The following is a 17,026-nucleotide window of genomic DNA, read 5'->3' as shown; positions in this document are numbered from 1 at the left end:
CAGGGATGGAAGCGAAAGTGAAGCAGTGTTTTATCCTATGTACTTCGGCAGACCTTCTGCAATTCAGTTAAAACCATGACTGCTCTTTCTTCAGAGAACTGCTCTTTTCAGTACCAGTTACATCAAGCAAATCAGCCTCTAGATGGTAACTGTCTGCTATTCTTGATTATACTTGGGAAAATATTACTGAATATCCTCACATTAGGAATGAGAAGAAAAATCACCTATCAAAATTTTATGGAATATTTCTGCGTTTCACTAGCATTCATCGATCTTTTACTTTTAGTAAACATTTCCATTATATCCTATTTCAGGGATTTTGTACTTTTAGGCATTAGGTTTACTAAATACCACATCTGCCTATTTACTCAAATTATTTCTTTCACTTATGGTTTTCTGCATTATCCAGTTTTCCTGATAGCTTGTATAGATTATTACCTGAATTTCTCCAAAACCACAAAGCTAGCATTTAAGTGTCAAAAATTATTTTATTTCTTTATAGTAATTTTAATTTGGATTTCAGTCCTTGCTTACGTTTTGGGAGATCCAGCTATCTACCAAAGCCTGAAGGCACAGAATGTTTATTCTTACCAGTGTCCTTTCTACATTAGCATTCAGAGTTACTGGCTGTCATTTTCCATGGTGGTGATTTTATTTATGGCTTTTCTAACCTCTTGGTCAGAAGTTACTGCCTTGGTACAGGCTGTTAGGATGACTTCCTATATGAATGAGACTATCCTATATTTCCCCTTTTCATCCCATTGTAGTTATACTCTGAGCTCTAAAAAAACACTCTTGCCCAAGTTCATTATCTGTTTTCTCGGTACCTGGTTACCATTTGTACTACTTCAAGTAATTATCCTTTTACTTAAAGTACAGATTCCAGCATTTATTGAGATGAACATTCCGTGGTTGTACTTTGTCAATAGTTTTCTCATTGCTACAGTTTATTGGTTTAATTGTCACAAGCTTAATTTAAGAGACATCGCATTACCTGTGGATCCATTCGTCAACTGGAAATGCTGCTTCATTCCACTTACAATTCATAATCTTGAGCAAATTGAAAAGCCTATATCAATAATAATTTGTTAATGTTGCCATGTTAAAACTAATTAAAACTGACAACTACAGTAGGAATCATAATTTTACAAAGGGAAAGGACATACAAAGATTGAACTGAACTGAGGCTCCCCTCCCCGGCCCCAACTTTCATACCTTTTCAGAATGTGTCTTTTGGGACTATGGTATTAAAAACAAAATAATTCCAAGAAAATTTTTTATACCTGTTCAGGAACACTGCGTGTTACCAATATTAATTTAACACAGAAGTGAAGCGAGTTAATATTTGGCCATACTGATTTCATGTTACCCAAAAAACTAGTGGATGCAAACTGTTATGTAAATCTGAGCTTCTCTGCCAGTGATCTACAAATGTAAATAAACATTTTTATTAAATTCAGAGCAAGAAAATCAAGATCATTTTCTTAAAATTATTTGGTGTAAATATTCCTTTAACATAAAGGGAAAATTAAAAATTAGCTCAATTTAAATTTAGGTAATTTTCAAAAATATCTCTCTGTTCTTAATACAGATATTCCTGGAAGAAAAGTTTTAGTTGCTCACCTTACAGAACTGGGAGTAGTGACTAGGTTTCTTTCCATGACATATCAGATTCATTTTCATTTATAACTTATATGTCACATACTTGCATGTCAAATCATAATCACATGGGCAATGTATCACACTGTAAAAGTAAAGAAGGGTCTCTTATCCTAGCACTGTTCACATTTTGGGTTGGATAATTCTTTCTTTGTTGTGGGAGACTGCCCTGTGCACTGCAGGGTCTTCACCAGCGTGCCTTCCCTCTGCCCAAGGCACGCCAACCAAAACATCTCCAGACACTGCCAAACCTCCCCTGGTGGGCACAACTGCCAGAGTAAAGCCATCTCAGTGGCAGAAATCAACAACTGAAGTCACTTTGTTCAACTATGTAGATACTGTCTATAACTGTCACCACTTCTAAACTTCGTCCCCTCTACTTCTCTGGGTTACTTTCCCTCTGACTGTACCACTTTCTAACTAACTGGCCATTACCTAGGACTGAGGTACTTTAAAATATATTGTACTTAGTAAAGATTTACACTCTGCAGATTATAAATAGGTAAATTTGTAACTATTTCAAAGCCCTCATAAGCTTAAAGAAAAAATTATTCAATCGACCAGCCAAATGGAAGAGGCTTTTATTTGTAAAGAAATGAACTTACAACTGGTCTACAATATATTATTGTAATATAAACAATATAAATAAATGATCCTGTAGGCCCACTAACCTTCCATCCAGACCCACATGAGGCAATGTTAACAACAATATTCTATATGAAAATGTGCAGGTAACAAAGGTGCAATTACAAGCAAGTTTAAGCAGCAGAGTATAAGGTGCTTTAATTTAACAGTTAATGTTGCCATCAACAAACATTTGAATGCTCAATTTTACTTCACTGAATTACAGACACAACAAATATGAAAATCTAAAATTCATACACATGCTACTTGTTAATATGAAAGTGCTTTCTCTTTTAAAAAAATACACCAAATGGACAGTCTTTTTACATAGATCATGGTGTGCTCTTATAATGCAAAATTAACTTCATTTTCAGGTTATACATTTTAAAACTGTAGCTATAGACACCAATCTAGGAACGCTAATGCTAAGAGTGCTAAAACTATTTCATTTCCTGTAAGGAGGACTCTAATACAATATCCAATGGAAAGAATACATCTATATATAATCTTAACATCTGTTTTTTGTAAAAGTAAAAAAGGTTTCCTTTCCCCTTGGTGATGCTTTGTTCAACCTGGGTAGATGAGCTTTTGAGGTTTTAGTAATATGAAAGTCCTATTTTAGAACAATGGGAGGAACCAAAAGGAATTTAAAAATCAGTTAATGTGTGCTTGAAGCATCAAAAAAAAAAATTACAACAATTTGCCTTTGTTAAATCAACAAAGTAACATTTTTTTTAACAAGCAAGAAGACAAAAAGCAGTTAACAGAGGCTTGAAATGCCCACCCTCGCCTCTCCTGTCAGTACCCCTCCACACACTGTGTCTACAACTCCAGCCTTCACCACAGCTCACTCCTCACTCTGAGGATAGTTTTTAGAACTCACTTTGACTTTTTTTTTCCTATGGAAAAAAACAAGACCAAGCTTCTGAATGAGGTGATTGGGAATCTAAGTGTACTGGCAATCAGACATGTATAATTATGCACACTGCATTAGCTTTTTAAAATTCAAGAATACATATACAAAAAGTATGCTATAGATATTTTAACACCATAAAATATTTGAAAAATTAGGTGAATTAAAACATTTTAAAAGTAAATTTTAACCAGGACCATGGAAAATTCTTTTAAACCCAGACTATTTGGTTACTTGGGTGTCAGTGTTCTATTTTCAATCAGTTTTAGATTCTAATCTAACATGTATTGGGACATTTTCCTGCTTTAAAAGCTGCAACGATGATGCATAAAAGATCTTTTTTAATATTAGGTATTTTTATTTTGAGGGGGTGAGGGAAAAAAAGATATTTTCATTTTGTATCTTTATGGAGAATGCTAGCATGATGTTAATCTGTATTGCTGGAACAACAGGAATTAGAGCATTTCACAGAACCCCCAAGTGGTAAGGAAACTACCCAGTTAATCAATGCCATTCAATATTTATTCTCCAAATAGCTGTCAATTCAAGCATGGAATGGTTTTATGTTGACCAGTTCTGCATTTTAAAGGAAACCCTTTTAACTATGTAATACATGTGTGCTTTCTAAAAAGTAAGTATTTGTAATAACAATAAATTTTGTGTAATTTCTTGCTTTATCAACAAAAGAATAAAAAACAAACCTGTTTAGCGATCTCCTTTGAGACTTTTCAGTTTTAGAAAGTTACTCCACTGTCAGTACTGGGTGTAGAGCTTCTGTAGTTACACATGTACAGTAAATCAGCACCAGCTTCTTTCTCTGTATTGTTCTGTCTCACACCCTGTATAGCAACACCTCTGGAACAGATTCAGGGGTCAGAATAATTCTGAGACTATGAGCTGTCACCACAGTCTCAAAATGTCAATCCTTATCAGGTACCCTTGATTTTGTAACCGATAATCAGGTATATGATTGACTATGATTAGTATGTGAAATGTGTTTTAGGAATATTGTGCTGTGATTCACTCAGACCCCTTAGATGTCATCTAGCTTAATACTTTTATTTACCCCGGACATAAAAATTTCCCTCTCAGTTCCAACTTCACATTCAGTACAGTACGTAATAGTAATAATAATGTCCATGTTTGTTTAAAGCCACAATCAGAATTCTGTTTGGGAAGATTCTGTGTACTTATTACCAGTTCCTTAAGTCATGTATACCACACATTGCACATAGTAAGTGTTCAAATGGTTTACTAAATGAATGGATAAATGCATGAATGACAATGTTCATATGTATTTGTATGTTCAGTGGTTAACTAGTAGGAAGCATTTACAAAAATGCCCTCATTTGCTTGTCTGTACAATTTTCCTTCTCTACTTTAATCCGTAAGAGAACAAAAACTGCAGGTGGCCCAGGAAGTGGATGCTTAACATTTATCTTTTAGCAAAAGCTCTTAGTATGAAATGAACCATTCCAAAGGGAAAGAGAATTAAGTAGAAGCAACTTTAGAAATACCCCATTATGTGGCCTAGAATCATAGTTTTAGAGCTGGGAGGTACCTTAAAGATGATTTAAACCAAAATCAGCCTTTTGAGTAGTAGAGGCTCCATACTGTGTATTCAGAAGATGGAACAGATTAAAAGCAAAGGAAGGGCTGAAGGTGTCACACGCTGCTAAGTCACCAACTGCAAGTAAAACTCCCAGCCCCCCAACCAGCGTTTTATCTTCATTTAATGATTATGTTCATCTCTTATTTACTACTGAAGTAGACTATTTAGTACTACCTAAAACAAAAAGAATTAAGACTTTAACAACACATTCTAAATAAAGATTTTAAGCAATGGACACTTCTGGTTTGCTTGAGGCAAGACTAAAAAAAGTTCCTTCTTTCTAGAACAGATTCACGTTTATTTCACTACCAGCCCCACCACTATCCTATAAACACCAACTTCTTCACCTCCATTAATTAAAGCTCCACAAAACATGGGTTTAACACTGATAATATTCCCTAGAGCATAACTTTTCAGCCAATAACTGATGGCTACTATCAATTCTTAAGATGATGACTGGAGTCAGTTGAAGTAGGCGGTCTCAAAGGACTTACTGACTTCTGCTTATATTTAAAACTATGCCATGTTAGCAGAACAGTATGTTAAATTTATATTAAGTTCTTTTTTCTGACTTAAAATTCATCACTAGACTTCTTTTCAACAATACATTTTAAAACCCTTGTAAAGGTTTTCTTTCTATGGATTCATACTGACATCATCAATATCAGAGAGCAATTATACTTTTCACAAAAGCAGTGGGAACAAATACTTCTCTAATGTACCCTCTTCTCCAACATCTGAGATTAAAATTGTCATCTTTAAATAAAATTAAATGTTCACAAGCTATAAAAAAAGAAAAAAATGAAACATTCATGGAAAACCTTTCCTAAAAGGACCCATAAACATGGCACTGAAGAGGTGTGTGTTCATGAGTTCGAGCAGAATGGGGTTTTCATTAGAAGAGAAGCTGGGCCTCAGAGCTGAAGAGGAGGGAGACCGCGCCCTTTTAATGTCTGTGAGCTCAAGTGAAAGTTCAGAAAAAGCCAAACATGGTGCTCTGGAAAATGACGCTAATTTGTATTAGTGCTTTACAACTTTCAAAAAAAGCTTTCTCATAGTATTATTTTAAAATAGATTAAATAAGCTCTAAAAAATAATATGTAAAACTTTAAATTCTTAAAAATTTAGGAAACTTTTTCCAAAGAAGATAATATAATTTTTTTTTTATTATTATTGAAGAAATGGCTTGTATTGCTGCTATGAAGGAAACTATATAGTGGTACATATTATGAACTAACAAAAAAGGAATATCTTCCCAAAGAATTTTTTTAAGATGTACAGTTTATAATAGGTTGAAATTAAACTTTAGTAAGATTGCATATTTATTTTTCTAATACTGTATTTGTGCTTATCTAAATTGAATCATAATCTTTAAGATTAAATCAAATGCTCTTAAATAGACTCATAAAATACCAATATTGATGAATGTGAATTAAACAGTTCATTTCATGATCCACACTACTGTGCATCAAAGAAATAGAGGTAGGCTTCTGTTGAAATCCATACTAATAACAAGAAAGCTATAGCTCTCTAGTCATCCAATTCTTAGATACAACCTAACAAATAAAATACTATCTTAAAATGCCTTTATAACAATCAGCCTTGTAAGGTTGATTCAACTGTGGTATCTGAAAATGGATACTGTCCTCTATAATTCCAATAACTCAATTATAACAATTAACCTTTTGAGTTTTTGACAGATACTCTCCAAGTACAATGGTTGTCACTTTTTGAAGTAAAAAATCACTAACTTATATATCACTGGAACTATTTATTAATAGTCCTTTTAGGGGCAGGAAGTCCTCCTAGGGCAGGATCATTTGATAGAGAGTGAAAGAATGAGTATGATTACAGGTGAATCTTACTGCTGTAACGGACCCAACCATTACACTGTATTATTTTGAACTACTGAAGGTCATATCTATACTACACACCCTCACTCCGTTAACTGTACTATCCCCTTGGGTCTGGAATGCTTTTCCTCCTGTTTGTCTCTTCCTCCACTTCCCTGTCCTTCCCCCTGGAAAACCTTCCTTGAGGCCCAGCTACATAGACGGTGCACAGGAAACAGACTGAACATTGTGTGTCGATGGGCCAGTTCCCACTGCCCAAAGGTTTCATTGAAACGTGACTGTTAGGTCTTAGAAAGTCCTGCCCCAACTGCCTTCCTAAAATTAACTCTACTACAAAATCCTCTCTAAGGATTTTCAGGCAAAGGTCTCTAAGAAGTTTTCCCATGGTTCTCGCGGGGCTAGAACAGGCTTGAGGGAAGCGAAGCAGTAGGGGAGGGAAGCAGTAGGGGAGGCCCTCTGAGGCTGTCGGCTCAGGCTCAGGGCCAGCCGCACACAGGCAGCATGCATTCCTGCCAGTCATTAGGGGTGAGGATCTTCAAACCACAGAATATAATCACAAGGTTCTAGTTCAAAATGTCTTTACAACTTTTTAACAGTGTGTCTAATCAGGATTTCAGCTACTCAGTACGGCTGTGCGGACAGCATCATTCACATCCATCTATAATAGTTTATTCTTTCCAAAACGGCTTACACATATGTAAACACAACCTAAGAGTATGCAATCTATATATTGCCTTCCTACCATACTTACGCCGTGATGGTACCAGAACCCTCCGAATGCAAACAACAGGACTTTATAACATTTAACTGAACAAGTCTCTAATATGGGACACTGTGACAGGTTTCAGTATCAGACCGGTATTTGAATAAATGTCTAACTATAATTTCACACTTGATATATGAAGATTAGCTAGGTCAAAAATTATTCAAAGGTATGGGCACAACAATACTTCATACAGTTCTAATTAAGTGTTTAAACACACTAGGAAACAAAAACAAACAATGGGCTACCTAAAAAAATCATTTCTATTTAAAACTAGGTAAATCATGAATATTAACTTCTTCAAAAGTGCAGAAATTTGTTCAGTGTTGAAGTGGGATAAGCAAAGTGGCAGGTCTCTTTCTGCCTCTCTCCCATTCTCAAGCTTCTTCGCTAATATGTCTTCTCCCCATTCCACATTCTCTACTCCTATGTGACAGCCCTTAAGCTGATACTAAGAAAAGCATCTGTTTAGCGATGCCACAGCATCCTGGAAATAGTTATATGCCATTAAAAAGTGACAGGTTTGGGGACAGCACTCTGCCTTATACAATAGTGATTATATCAAAGCTGCATAGCTTGTCAGACACAAGGCTTGATGAAAATCCATATCATGTAAAAATGTTTACAAACCAGCTGAGTGTGTTTATTTTCTTAGGAACACATGGCTTAAAGCAAATAAAATCTGAAACGTATAGGTTTTATTTCCCTCAATGGGAAAAGAGTGCAACAGTTTAAAGAAGTCAGAAGATGCAAACTCAGGTAGCAAAAGTAGAAAGAACTTCCCATGCCCCCTTTTTGTCATTCTTTCTCCTCCTAAAACAATTATTAGCATGAAGAAAAAAGAAAACAACACTCTCCCCACCTACATCATACCAAAACTGTGCTCAGAACTTAGGAGAGAGGTGGATGCCCAGTGTTATCGTCCATATCCATCATATATAACTGAAGCTCTGATTTTAAGATGGTTAATTCTCTAGAAAGAAACAGATGCATCAACAGGGAAAACTACCAGTTGAGCAAATGAGCCATTTCTGAATAAAATAGCTCATTTGAAAAACCAAGTATATTTTCTAGGTATGTTTTGAGTGAGCACAAGAGAAGATCTGGACTACTTTTGAGATTATTACAAGATTTAAGATTATAAGGTGCTCTCATCAAATGGAGCCCCCCCCACCCCGCTGTTCTTATAAGCTTTCTTGGATATTTAACACAGTGCTAGGCACAGGGGCTTTCAGTTAGTATATAATGACTGATAATTAGAAAAGGGAGTAAATAAAAGGAGAACCTGTACATAGTTCAAAGTTAATACCTTAAAGGCTATAGATAATATAGTTATGGGAGGTAATCATTATTGCTAGGGGAGTCTATCCCCAAATAATCAACTGCCTGTGGATTATCTACGAAAACGTTTTAATTCCAGGGGAGATTTTCCTTTGTGCCCTCCACGCCCTCCCTACCCCTACAGTGGACCATCTCCTACTAATGCTCAGCCTATACTTGTGTTCTGAAACTGCAAGATGAGGGGGGGAAAGTCAAGCATATGACAACTCTGTCATAACGATTAACTTGCTAACAAATGAAAATTGACTACAGAGTACCTACCTTACCTTGAAACTTTAATCCAATAATTAAAAATGTGATATAAAGAAATATGTAACATAGACTACAAGCTATTGTAGGTCTGGAAAATGAGCCTTACACTATATTACACATTCTAATCCTACACATAACTGTCAGTAAACATCTTCTTTTAAAACATTACTACACAAAAGAATCCCACAAAGCATACATTCAAACAAGAGGCATCTAAAGATTAAAAAAATTACCCGCTGTATTTTTGTATAAAAATAATCAACATTCTCTAATGTACACAAAGCCAAAAGATAAATATCTGTGATGTCTTTAATGACATCTTTAGTCCTCTACTAGCTCAACACAATCTTTTTGAAAAGAGCAGTGACAATGACTGAAACCCATGGACTCTTCCTTCCCCACTTACTGAACTCCTGCCAAATATCTACGTATGTTCCTTCTATTTTAAAACATTTCCATCGTGTGGCAAAGATAAAAAAAAAAAAGATTAAAATAAATTTTTTATGTCCAGGACTATCAGGCTCTCACGGCTCCCACAACAATTTTGTTTTATTGTCCTAATTCTGATAGGACACTATTCGGTGAAAAATTTTGCTTTAAAATTTTTTTTCCTAAAACATGTACTTACAAAATTAGGTCTGATAATCCAAGGTGGGTACTTTGTAGGAAGCATGCAAGGGTTTAGTCAAGAAAAAGGAATGTGCATTCTAGCTAGACCCAGCATGTTCAAGGTTAGAAAAAAATCCAAAGACCAACCACATATCCACTACAAACTACTGTCATGCCAGGTAAGCTTGGACTCCTTGTAAGGCTATGCACTGGTTCATAAGGTATAATCACATTATGCCTTCATCAGTGCAGAAAAGCAGATATGAAAGATAATTAATAGGAATCTGTACTTTCGGAGAGTCAAATTATTTGTATGCTAGTCCTTATTTTACAGGTCAATTTAGTGGACTTTTCCCTTTTTTCTAGGATGCATAAAACTGGGAAAAATACTTCAGCAGAACATTAATACTATCTGAAATACATCCACTGTATCATGTATTCCTTATTGTGCTCCATCTTTTCAAATTATCCCTTTGGGTAAAAAAGAGCAACATTTATCACTCCTACACCAGGGTTTCTGAACTTTGACACTACTTGATATTTTGGACCCGATAAATCTTTGTTTTGGAGGACCGTCCTGTGCACTGTGGGATATTTAGCAACATCCCTGTCCTCCATGGTCTAGATGCCAATAACAACCCCACCCAGCCCCTTCAAGCTATGACAACCAAAATGTCTCTAGACATTGTCAAATGTCCCCTGGGCAGCAACACTGACCTTCTGTTGAGAACCACTAATCTAAATGTACAAAAACTAAGAGGAAAACTTTCTCAGCCGCACCAAATTCTTAGTCAAGTTTGGAACAGAAACCAACTCTTCTGACTTCCAGATCAGTATTATTCATGCTAGAATGCAATCCTTTTTTTATAGACAAAGCAATCGTCTGACAGACATTTTTTTAAATGCACACTGATATCTCATTGCATACAATTCCAGTCACTGGACTCCTAAACTATTCCTAAATTACTCCTAAATTATATCTCTCATGACAACCTATAGAAAACTTACAGGGTAGAAAAATGTGTAAGAAAACCGAATCAAAAGAGGAGAAATGTAAATCATTAAATTACTTTTAAAAGGATTCTTTATATTAATGATAAACATCACCTTTAAAAAATTATCTAGTATAACACGTTTCTTTGAAAAATATCATGGCCCTCTATATCAGTCTTTCGTTGTTGCATGTAACCTGTAAAATTAATTTTACCAATGTTGGCTACTTATGAAAATGTATGATGAATTATATCTGTAGAAGAAATGTCAGCTTTTGATGTGGAGATCCCAATGTGCTTGGCTATCCACCACAATATATGATAATATTCTAGGCCAACTTGAGCCTTTACCTTACAAGTCTGTTTAAGAAAAGTAAAAACTGCTGTTTTCTCACAGCCTCATGATCCTGTTAAGATTCCTTCAGAGAGTTGATGCGTGCACAGATCTTTAGGGCCGGGCCTAATTTGATATTCATTGCACTCATAAGATGGTCTTCTTTTAGCAAAAGAAGGGCCTGTCCATCAATCTCCTGTGCTCTGAACTCATCTGCGATATCTTGGCAGCCTGGAATTTGAGCAGAGGACGGAAGTTAGCATTAATACAAAATAATTAGATGTTACTTCTAACAGTCACAGTTATGTTCTCAGTGGGTCTGAGTATCTGAAATACAGGCTGAGAAACAAATGAAATTTATTTATGGTAGTCCTGGGTTCACTCCTGAAGAAGAGAGTATTTCTTGGAATTCTGAAAATAAGAATTAATTCAAAATCAGGTAAAGCAATTTACTTGGAATTCTTGTTCTAAAAATATTATAGAAATAATTAGAGTCAGGAAAAATGTAGGTTCATCAGTTCAGATAGAACATACCTTGACAAAAAAGACAATGGTATTACCTCAAAGCATGCCACACATAGAACAAGTTTGGATTAACTAGTTATTATACCTCATGAACTTTTCTTTGTATAATATACCCTTCACATACAGGTGTAGGGAAATAAAATACAATGTTCTGTCATTTGAGTAACAATTTAGAAATATTTTCTCAAGTACCAGAGTACCACTTTCATTATCATTTGTACCTTATTCTAATTTACAACCTTCAATTACCAAGCACATGTAAAACATTTTTATTTTTTACTCAGGAAAGAACCAAACCAACAAGATTGTAGTATCAATCTATTGCAATGCTGCTGAAATGTATTACACTGCTTGACTTGTAATTTCAACTTCAAATCTTAGTATCACTGGATTTGTCTCTACTTTTGATAAGAAAACATAAATTCCCATTGAAATTATGAACTTGCCCCCTAATCTCTTGCCAAGTATTTTATCTCTCAGTGTAAACCAGGTGCTTTAGCAGGTAACAATGCTAACATCTACTTGAACCTCAAACGTTTTTATTATCTACCAAATTTTGCACAGCCAGGTTACTCAATAAACTTCCCCACTAAGGGTAAAGAAACAACCAGGGAAGGTACCAAGAAAGGAGAGAATGCAATAATGTGGAAGCTTCCTTATAAGAGACAGTGAAATTATAAAAATGAATTTAAGAGTAAAAACTAACAGCTTCAAGTCTATTTTATTCAAATCAGCATTCTAAGAGAAAACACAAAGATAACGAATAATGGAAATGGTTACATTACACCGCTGGAGAGCACAACTTTGCTGGAATGATTATCCTTTCTACTTCAAATGTGTCATCCACTTGTTTACATAAGATAATGATGTCATCCCTATAACCCCGGTACCAAGCACAAAGCATTGTTAGGTGCTAAATACATACATTTCTGTGTAAGTGAAGGAATGAATGGATGAGTGAATAAACAAACAATAAACAAAAACAGGATCTGCTACGGAAGAGCTATTTGTAAGAGTAATACACTTTCTTCTGTATTCAGCTGTATGGGCATCTTTTCTCTTGGTTATTTCTTTTCCCATCTTCTCTGTTGTTTCTTTCCTGTTTCATATATAGCAGCCAGCTTTTCAATTTCTCTATTTTAATTTCTCAGACTAAAAAACTGACATTTCAAAAGTACCCTAAGCAGAATGTGATGGTTTTGCCCATTTACCATATAAAAGAAATTATACAGTTAAAACGGGATTACTCACCATAGAAAAGCTCCCTTTCTTTTCCCAGAGGTAGCTCTCAAAACTGGGCAGACAAAACTGACTAATCTTGCATCTAGTTGTGACTTCATCCTTCTTTTTATGAAAGAACTAATGTTCTTCTCTCTTCAGTCTTACTTACAAGAACACAGGAAAGAAAAGAAGAGAGAGAAAGACAGGGCGGGACTTACTTAGATTCAGAAAACAGGAGCAATGAGAAGTAATGAGGATTGTAAGAGCTACATTTGGGAATAGAAACAAGGAGTTCTCCATGAAGAAATACATAGCACGTGTTGTTCCTCTGTACTGGGAGATCTCTCTTCAGATGTCTTCTTGTAGTAAGTTAAATGTATCAGCAAAATAATAAAGAACAAAAAATGTTTCGGGAAACACCATGATCGTGTAGGAATGCATTATCTTCAGAATTTTAGATCACAACTTCCATAAGCCAACCACAACAAAGAGCAGTTATACTATACATGAGTATAGAAATGAAAAAATAAAATTACTTAAAAAAAAAAAAAGGCAGAAGCAAATATTTTTCCGAAACTCACTAAAGAAAAATGAATTTTCAAAAAATGTTTAGATGCTCAAGGTATACTGAGCTAAAAGTTCAATGAGTTTCTGACATTAGAATCTACTTCTGTAAAATGACTGGTGCCCCAGGGACTCGTACAAAATATATCCCAACTGCAGCACCCAGTCAGCCTTGCTGGCTTTATGTCACCAGAAGCAGCTATCAGGATGGGCATGGACCTCTGCAACTGGACGAGTCCCAACTGAACTTTTCAGTCCAGTCACTTTTCCAGCTAAACCCAAAACAAAACACTGCACAAAAATGATCTCAGTAAGGCTAGTGAAAATATATCACCTGCCACTTAATATTACATAATAAACAAGTCCCAATATTAGTATTATGAAAACCAATAGTCATATGTTTTTAGGCTAATTCCTACTTTATATGCCTACAGAGAAACCAAATCTACTACAGATTCACAAATTAGTAAATACAGAATAAACTGACCTTTGCACTGATCGAGTTAAGATACTACAGTTAATTGAAAAGAAGAATCATTCCCATAGAGAACTTTTTAATGCACAAAAATTAGAAGAAAATAGATATTTTTTAATTTAGAGAGAGTGCGCACACGAGTGGGGGGGGTGGCGTGGACAGAGAGTGTGTGAGAGAATCTTAAGCAGGCGCCAATCTCAAGACCCTGAGATCATAACTTGAGCCAAAACCAAGAGTCAGACACTCAACTGACTGAGCCACCCAGGCACCCCAGAAGAAAATTTTTCACTGTGTAGCAGCTCTGAGATTGGATATACAGCATACAGCTCTAATATGGTCCCACCAGGATGGTTTATAAGATGACATTATACAAAGAGAAAACTCCAGGAGTAAATACCGGTGCCCTGATGAAAGAGGGAAGCCTATCTCAACTGGAAAGAAAGAAAATACAGAGATTACAAAATTTATAAGCTTGTTCATTCTATAAGAAAAGGTTGGAAGTAGACTGCCTGGAAGAAAAACAATGCAGTCCCGAATGAGCCTGAAAGAGGCTCAAAAGATGTTTACAAAGGCCAGAGGAGCATAGAGAAATGAAGACAAAAGCATTTTCTGATATGAGATTTACTTTAGGCCACAGGGATTATTCAGAAACACTGAGAAAGAAGCTATAACTGATCACACAAATAAGCCTGTTAGCCTGTCAAAGCAGTTCGGAAGGACTCCCATTTAATCAGTTAAAGGAAAGCAGACTCTTACACAGCACCAAACAATTCTAAATTATAAAGCAGTTTCCCTTTAATGATAAGTAATGTTCTCTAAACAACTGGCAACAAAATTGTCTTGATGAACTAAGACAAGCATCTCAAATATAAGCAATCACTTTTTCTTTTTTTTTTAACTGAAATGAAGCAAGAATGAGACAAAGGAGTTTAGCCTTTGTTCTAATATAGCAGCCAAGAATAACCTCACAGCAAATGGGTATTGGGGAAAGTTTGAAAATTAGCCCTAACAAAAGTATATGAAATGATAGAAGAATCGGATACCTATTATTTGTTAATTATTTGACCAATTACTTTCCTCAGGATATGAACCAATGCTCCTCCCCAAAGGAAAGGAAATAGTTTCCCCAAATGAGAAATCAGGCTAACAGCTTACACACCCCATGTGGAAGATGAAGACTACTTCTGAAGATGACAGAATCAAAGTCCAACCCCAAGGAATCAGTAGAGAGTCCGGTGTTAATTCTTAAGATATCTAGACTGGTCTAAAAACTAAAATTTATGTCATTAAATATTAAAACCACAACCAGTGAAGACTCACAATCTTCTAACATATCAGTTTTAAAGCAGATTCAAAACCTATATGGTTAGCACTTAACTCATACCTAAGTTTCCTTAGGTGCGTGTTTAAAAAATCTTCCATGAAAAATGTATCCTCTCTTTATTTAAACAACTGCAATCTTTCTTTAAAAGTGACCATATCTTGTTTAAAAAAAAAAAAAAACTTATTTAGCATTTCTGAAACAAGCTACTGAAAAAATAATAAAATGTCATAGAATTCTGTTTATATAAGGTAAAATGGCAGTTTTTTTTTTTTTAAAGCAGTAATAGTTCTGAATATACTTTCTTCATTCAGCACATTAACTCTAAGTTTGCTTCTGAGGTAGTGGTTACCTTCACAGAAAGATTAATCAGCAAAAATAGCTGGATTAATTTTAATAAGTCTGTAGAGTTCAAAGGGGATATATTTTTCTGGAAGGCTTGTATCAAGAGAAATAATGTGATTCACAATAAAATCAAAACAGCAAACATTTAAAAAATCTCCTTGTTTTCCACATTCGTAAGGTTAAAATGAGTAAGATTTGATTAAAAAAAAAAAAGTCTTAACATACATAATCAGTGTGGGTCTCATCATGAGCAATGGTGCAGTTATCTTTAGTAACCAGCCCCATGGAGAAAGTAGATTTAATAAAAGACTGCTGCATTAAAGAAAAAAGATAAAGAACATAAAGAATTAAGCTGATGGAAAGAGTACCAAAATGAGAGCAGGAAAACATAAATAAGAAAGTTACCCTCAATATTGGAATGGAATATCATAACTGAATTTTAGTTGTCTACTTAAAAAAATCAAATTTTAGAAGTGTTCTTGATGGCTACTTATTGAAAAGAATCAAGGAATGCAGCTTCCTTTAAAAGAACCAGCTTGATTTTTTAAAAAGAAACCAAAATGTTATCATATTCTAAAAGGTCTTGATTAGCTTTCAAAAATGCAAAAATTTATATATATATAGTCTCTCTTATTTTATTCAAAAAAGGTTAAATTAGGAAATAAAGAGGAAATAGAATAGAAAAATAGAAGAGCAGAAGGGAAGAAGTGTCTGACTCAATCTCTCTACTGACCTCTCGAGAGAAATCAGACTGAAGAGAAGAGAGCACCTTTAATATCTTCACCGGCTGAGGTGTCACAGCAGAAGCAGGACTAGTCAGTTTTTATCGACTTGGGGGGTATGAGAAAATACCCAGTTGTGCTGAGGGAATAAGCAAGAGGAAACAGATCACATTTCAATAGCAAATGCCATTTAATTAATACATATACATAGTACTTCTCTAGCCCTTTTGTGCAATAGGTGTGGATGGATCTAATATCATTCCTGTGTGTGAATGCACAAGAAAAATATAAGGCCAAAGTGGTGAATTACATACCAGGCAAAGAGTGGATGAAGGCCCAGACATCATCAACTGTCCAGATAGATGGCTCTGTTTGTGCAACTGGTAGCAAGTCACTGTTCTCAGGCATCTTCCTAATTCTCACATCCCGAAGCTCACGTTCTCTTTCCCGCTCACTCTGCCTGCGCAGGCGTGTTGTCATAGCAGATGGAACAGAATCTTCATGAGAAGCCAAGTCTTCTTCTGCAGATGGATAAGTAATTGGAAGCTGGAAAATGTAGTACAAGTAAAATACAGCATTGCACTTTCCTTGCATTTCGGAAAAGGGTATAGTACATTGAAGCAAGGTTTCTACAGACCTGCCTAAGGATATGTTCTCTTGCTGCCCCATCAGGGCCACTTGGACGACGGCCACGATGCCCAAGACTTTGATTATCAGGCTTACGATTCCAACGACTAAGTGCAAATTTTTTAGAACAGCTAACATTGTACCTAAGAAATTCAAGTAAGAAAAAATATTAAGAGATATGTGGAACACTCCATTTAGTATTTAATTATGACTTTAAAGTGCACTTGTGAATCAGTAAGTGCCAAATACTTCATTAAGGACTGTAATACCTCAG

At 35.3% G+C, this 17,026-nt stretch overlaps 2 protein-coding genes across 13 annotated transcripts in view; one reads left to right on the top strand and one right to left on the bottom strand.

Moving 5' to 3' along the window:
• GPR160 (G protein-coupled receptor 160) overlaps positions 1-3,909 on the top strand; it is a 49,502-nt gene extending 45,593 nt beyond the window's left edge. For both annotated transcript variants that reach the window (XM_036118352.2, XM_078069417.1), the window contains one exon: positions 4-3,909. In XM_036118352.2, the coding sequence (XP_035974245.1) occupies positions 76-1,092 (1,017 nt within the window). In that variant the 5' untranslated portion in view covers positions 4-75 and the 3' untranslated portion in view covers positions 1,093-3,909. The remainder of the gene's footprint in view (positions 1-3) is intronic.
• PHC3 (polyhomeotic homolog 3) overlaps positions 2,225-17,026 on the bottom strand; it is a 75,446-nt gene continuing 60,644 nt past the window's right edge. For 8 of the 11 annotated variants that reach the window (XM_036118341.2, XM_036118343.2, XM_036118345.2 and 5 more), the window contains 3 exons: positions 16,763-16,895; positions 16,440-16,671; positions 2,225-11,183 (listed from right to left, as the gene is read on the bottom strand). In XM_036118341.2, coding sequence (XP_035974234.1) covers positions 11,029-11,183; positions 16,440-16,671; positions 16,763-16,895 — 520 coding nt within the window. In that variant the 3' untranslated portion in view covers positions 2,225-11,028. Of the gene's footprint in view, positions 11,184-16,136; positions 16,265-16,439; positions 16,672-16,762; positions 16,896-17,026 lie in introns of those variants that run through there. The other 3 variants (XR_013446535.1, XR_013446541.1, XM_078069409.1) reach the window with 3 other exon arrangements.

The sequence above is a fragment of the Halichoerus grypus genome, chromosome 1, assembly GCF_964656455.1.
Source record: "Halichoerus grypus chromosome 1, mHalGry1.hap1.1, whole genome shotgun sequence".
Classification (NCBI taxonomy): Eukaryota; Metazoa; Chordata; class Mammalia; order Carnivora; family Phocidae; genus Halichoerus; species Halichoerus grypus.
This window is presented reverse-complemented; position numbering and strand designations above follow the sequence as displayed.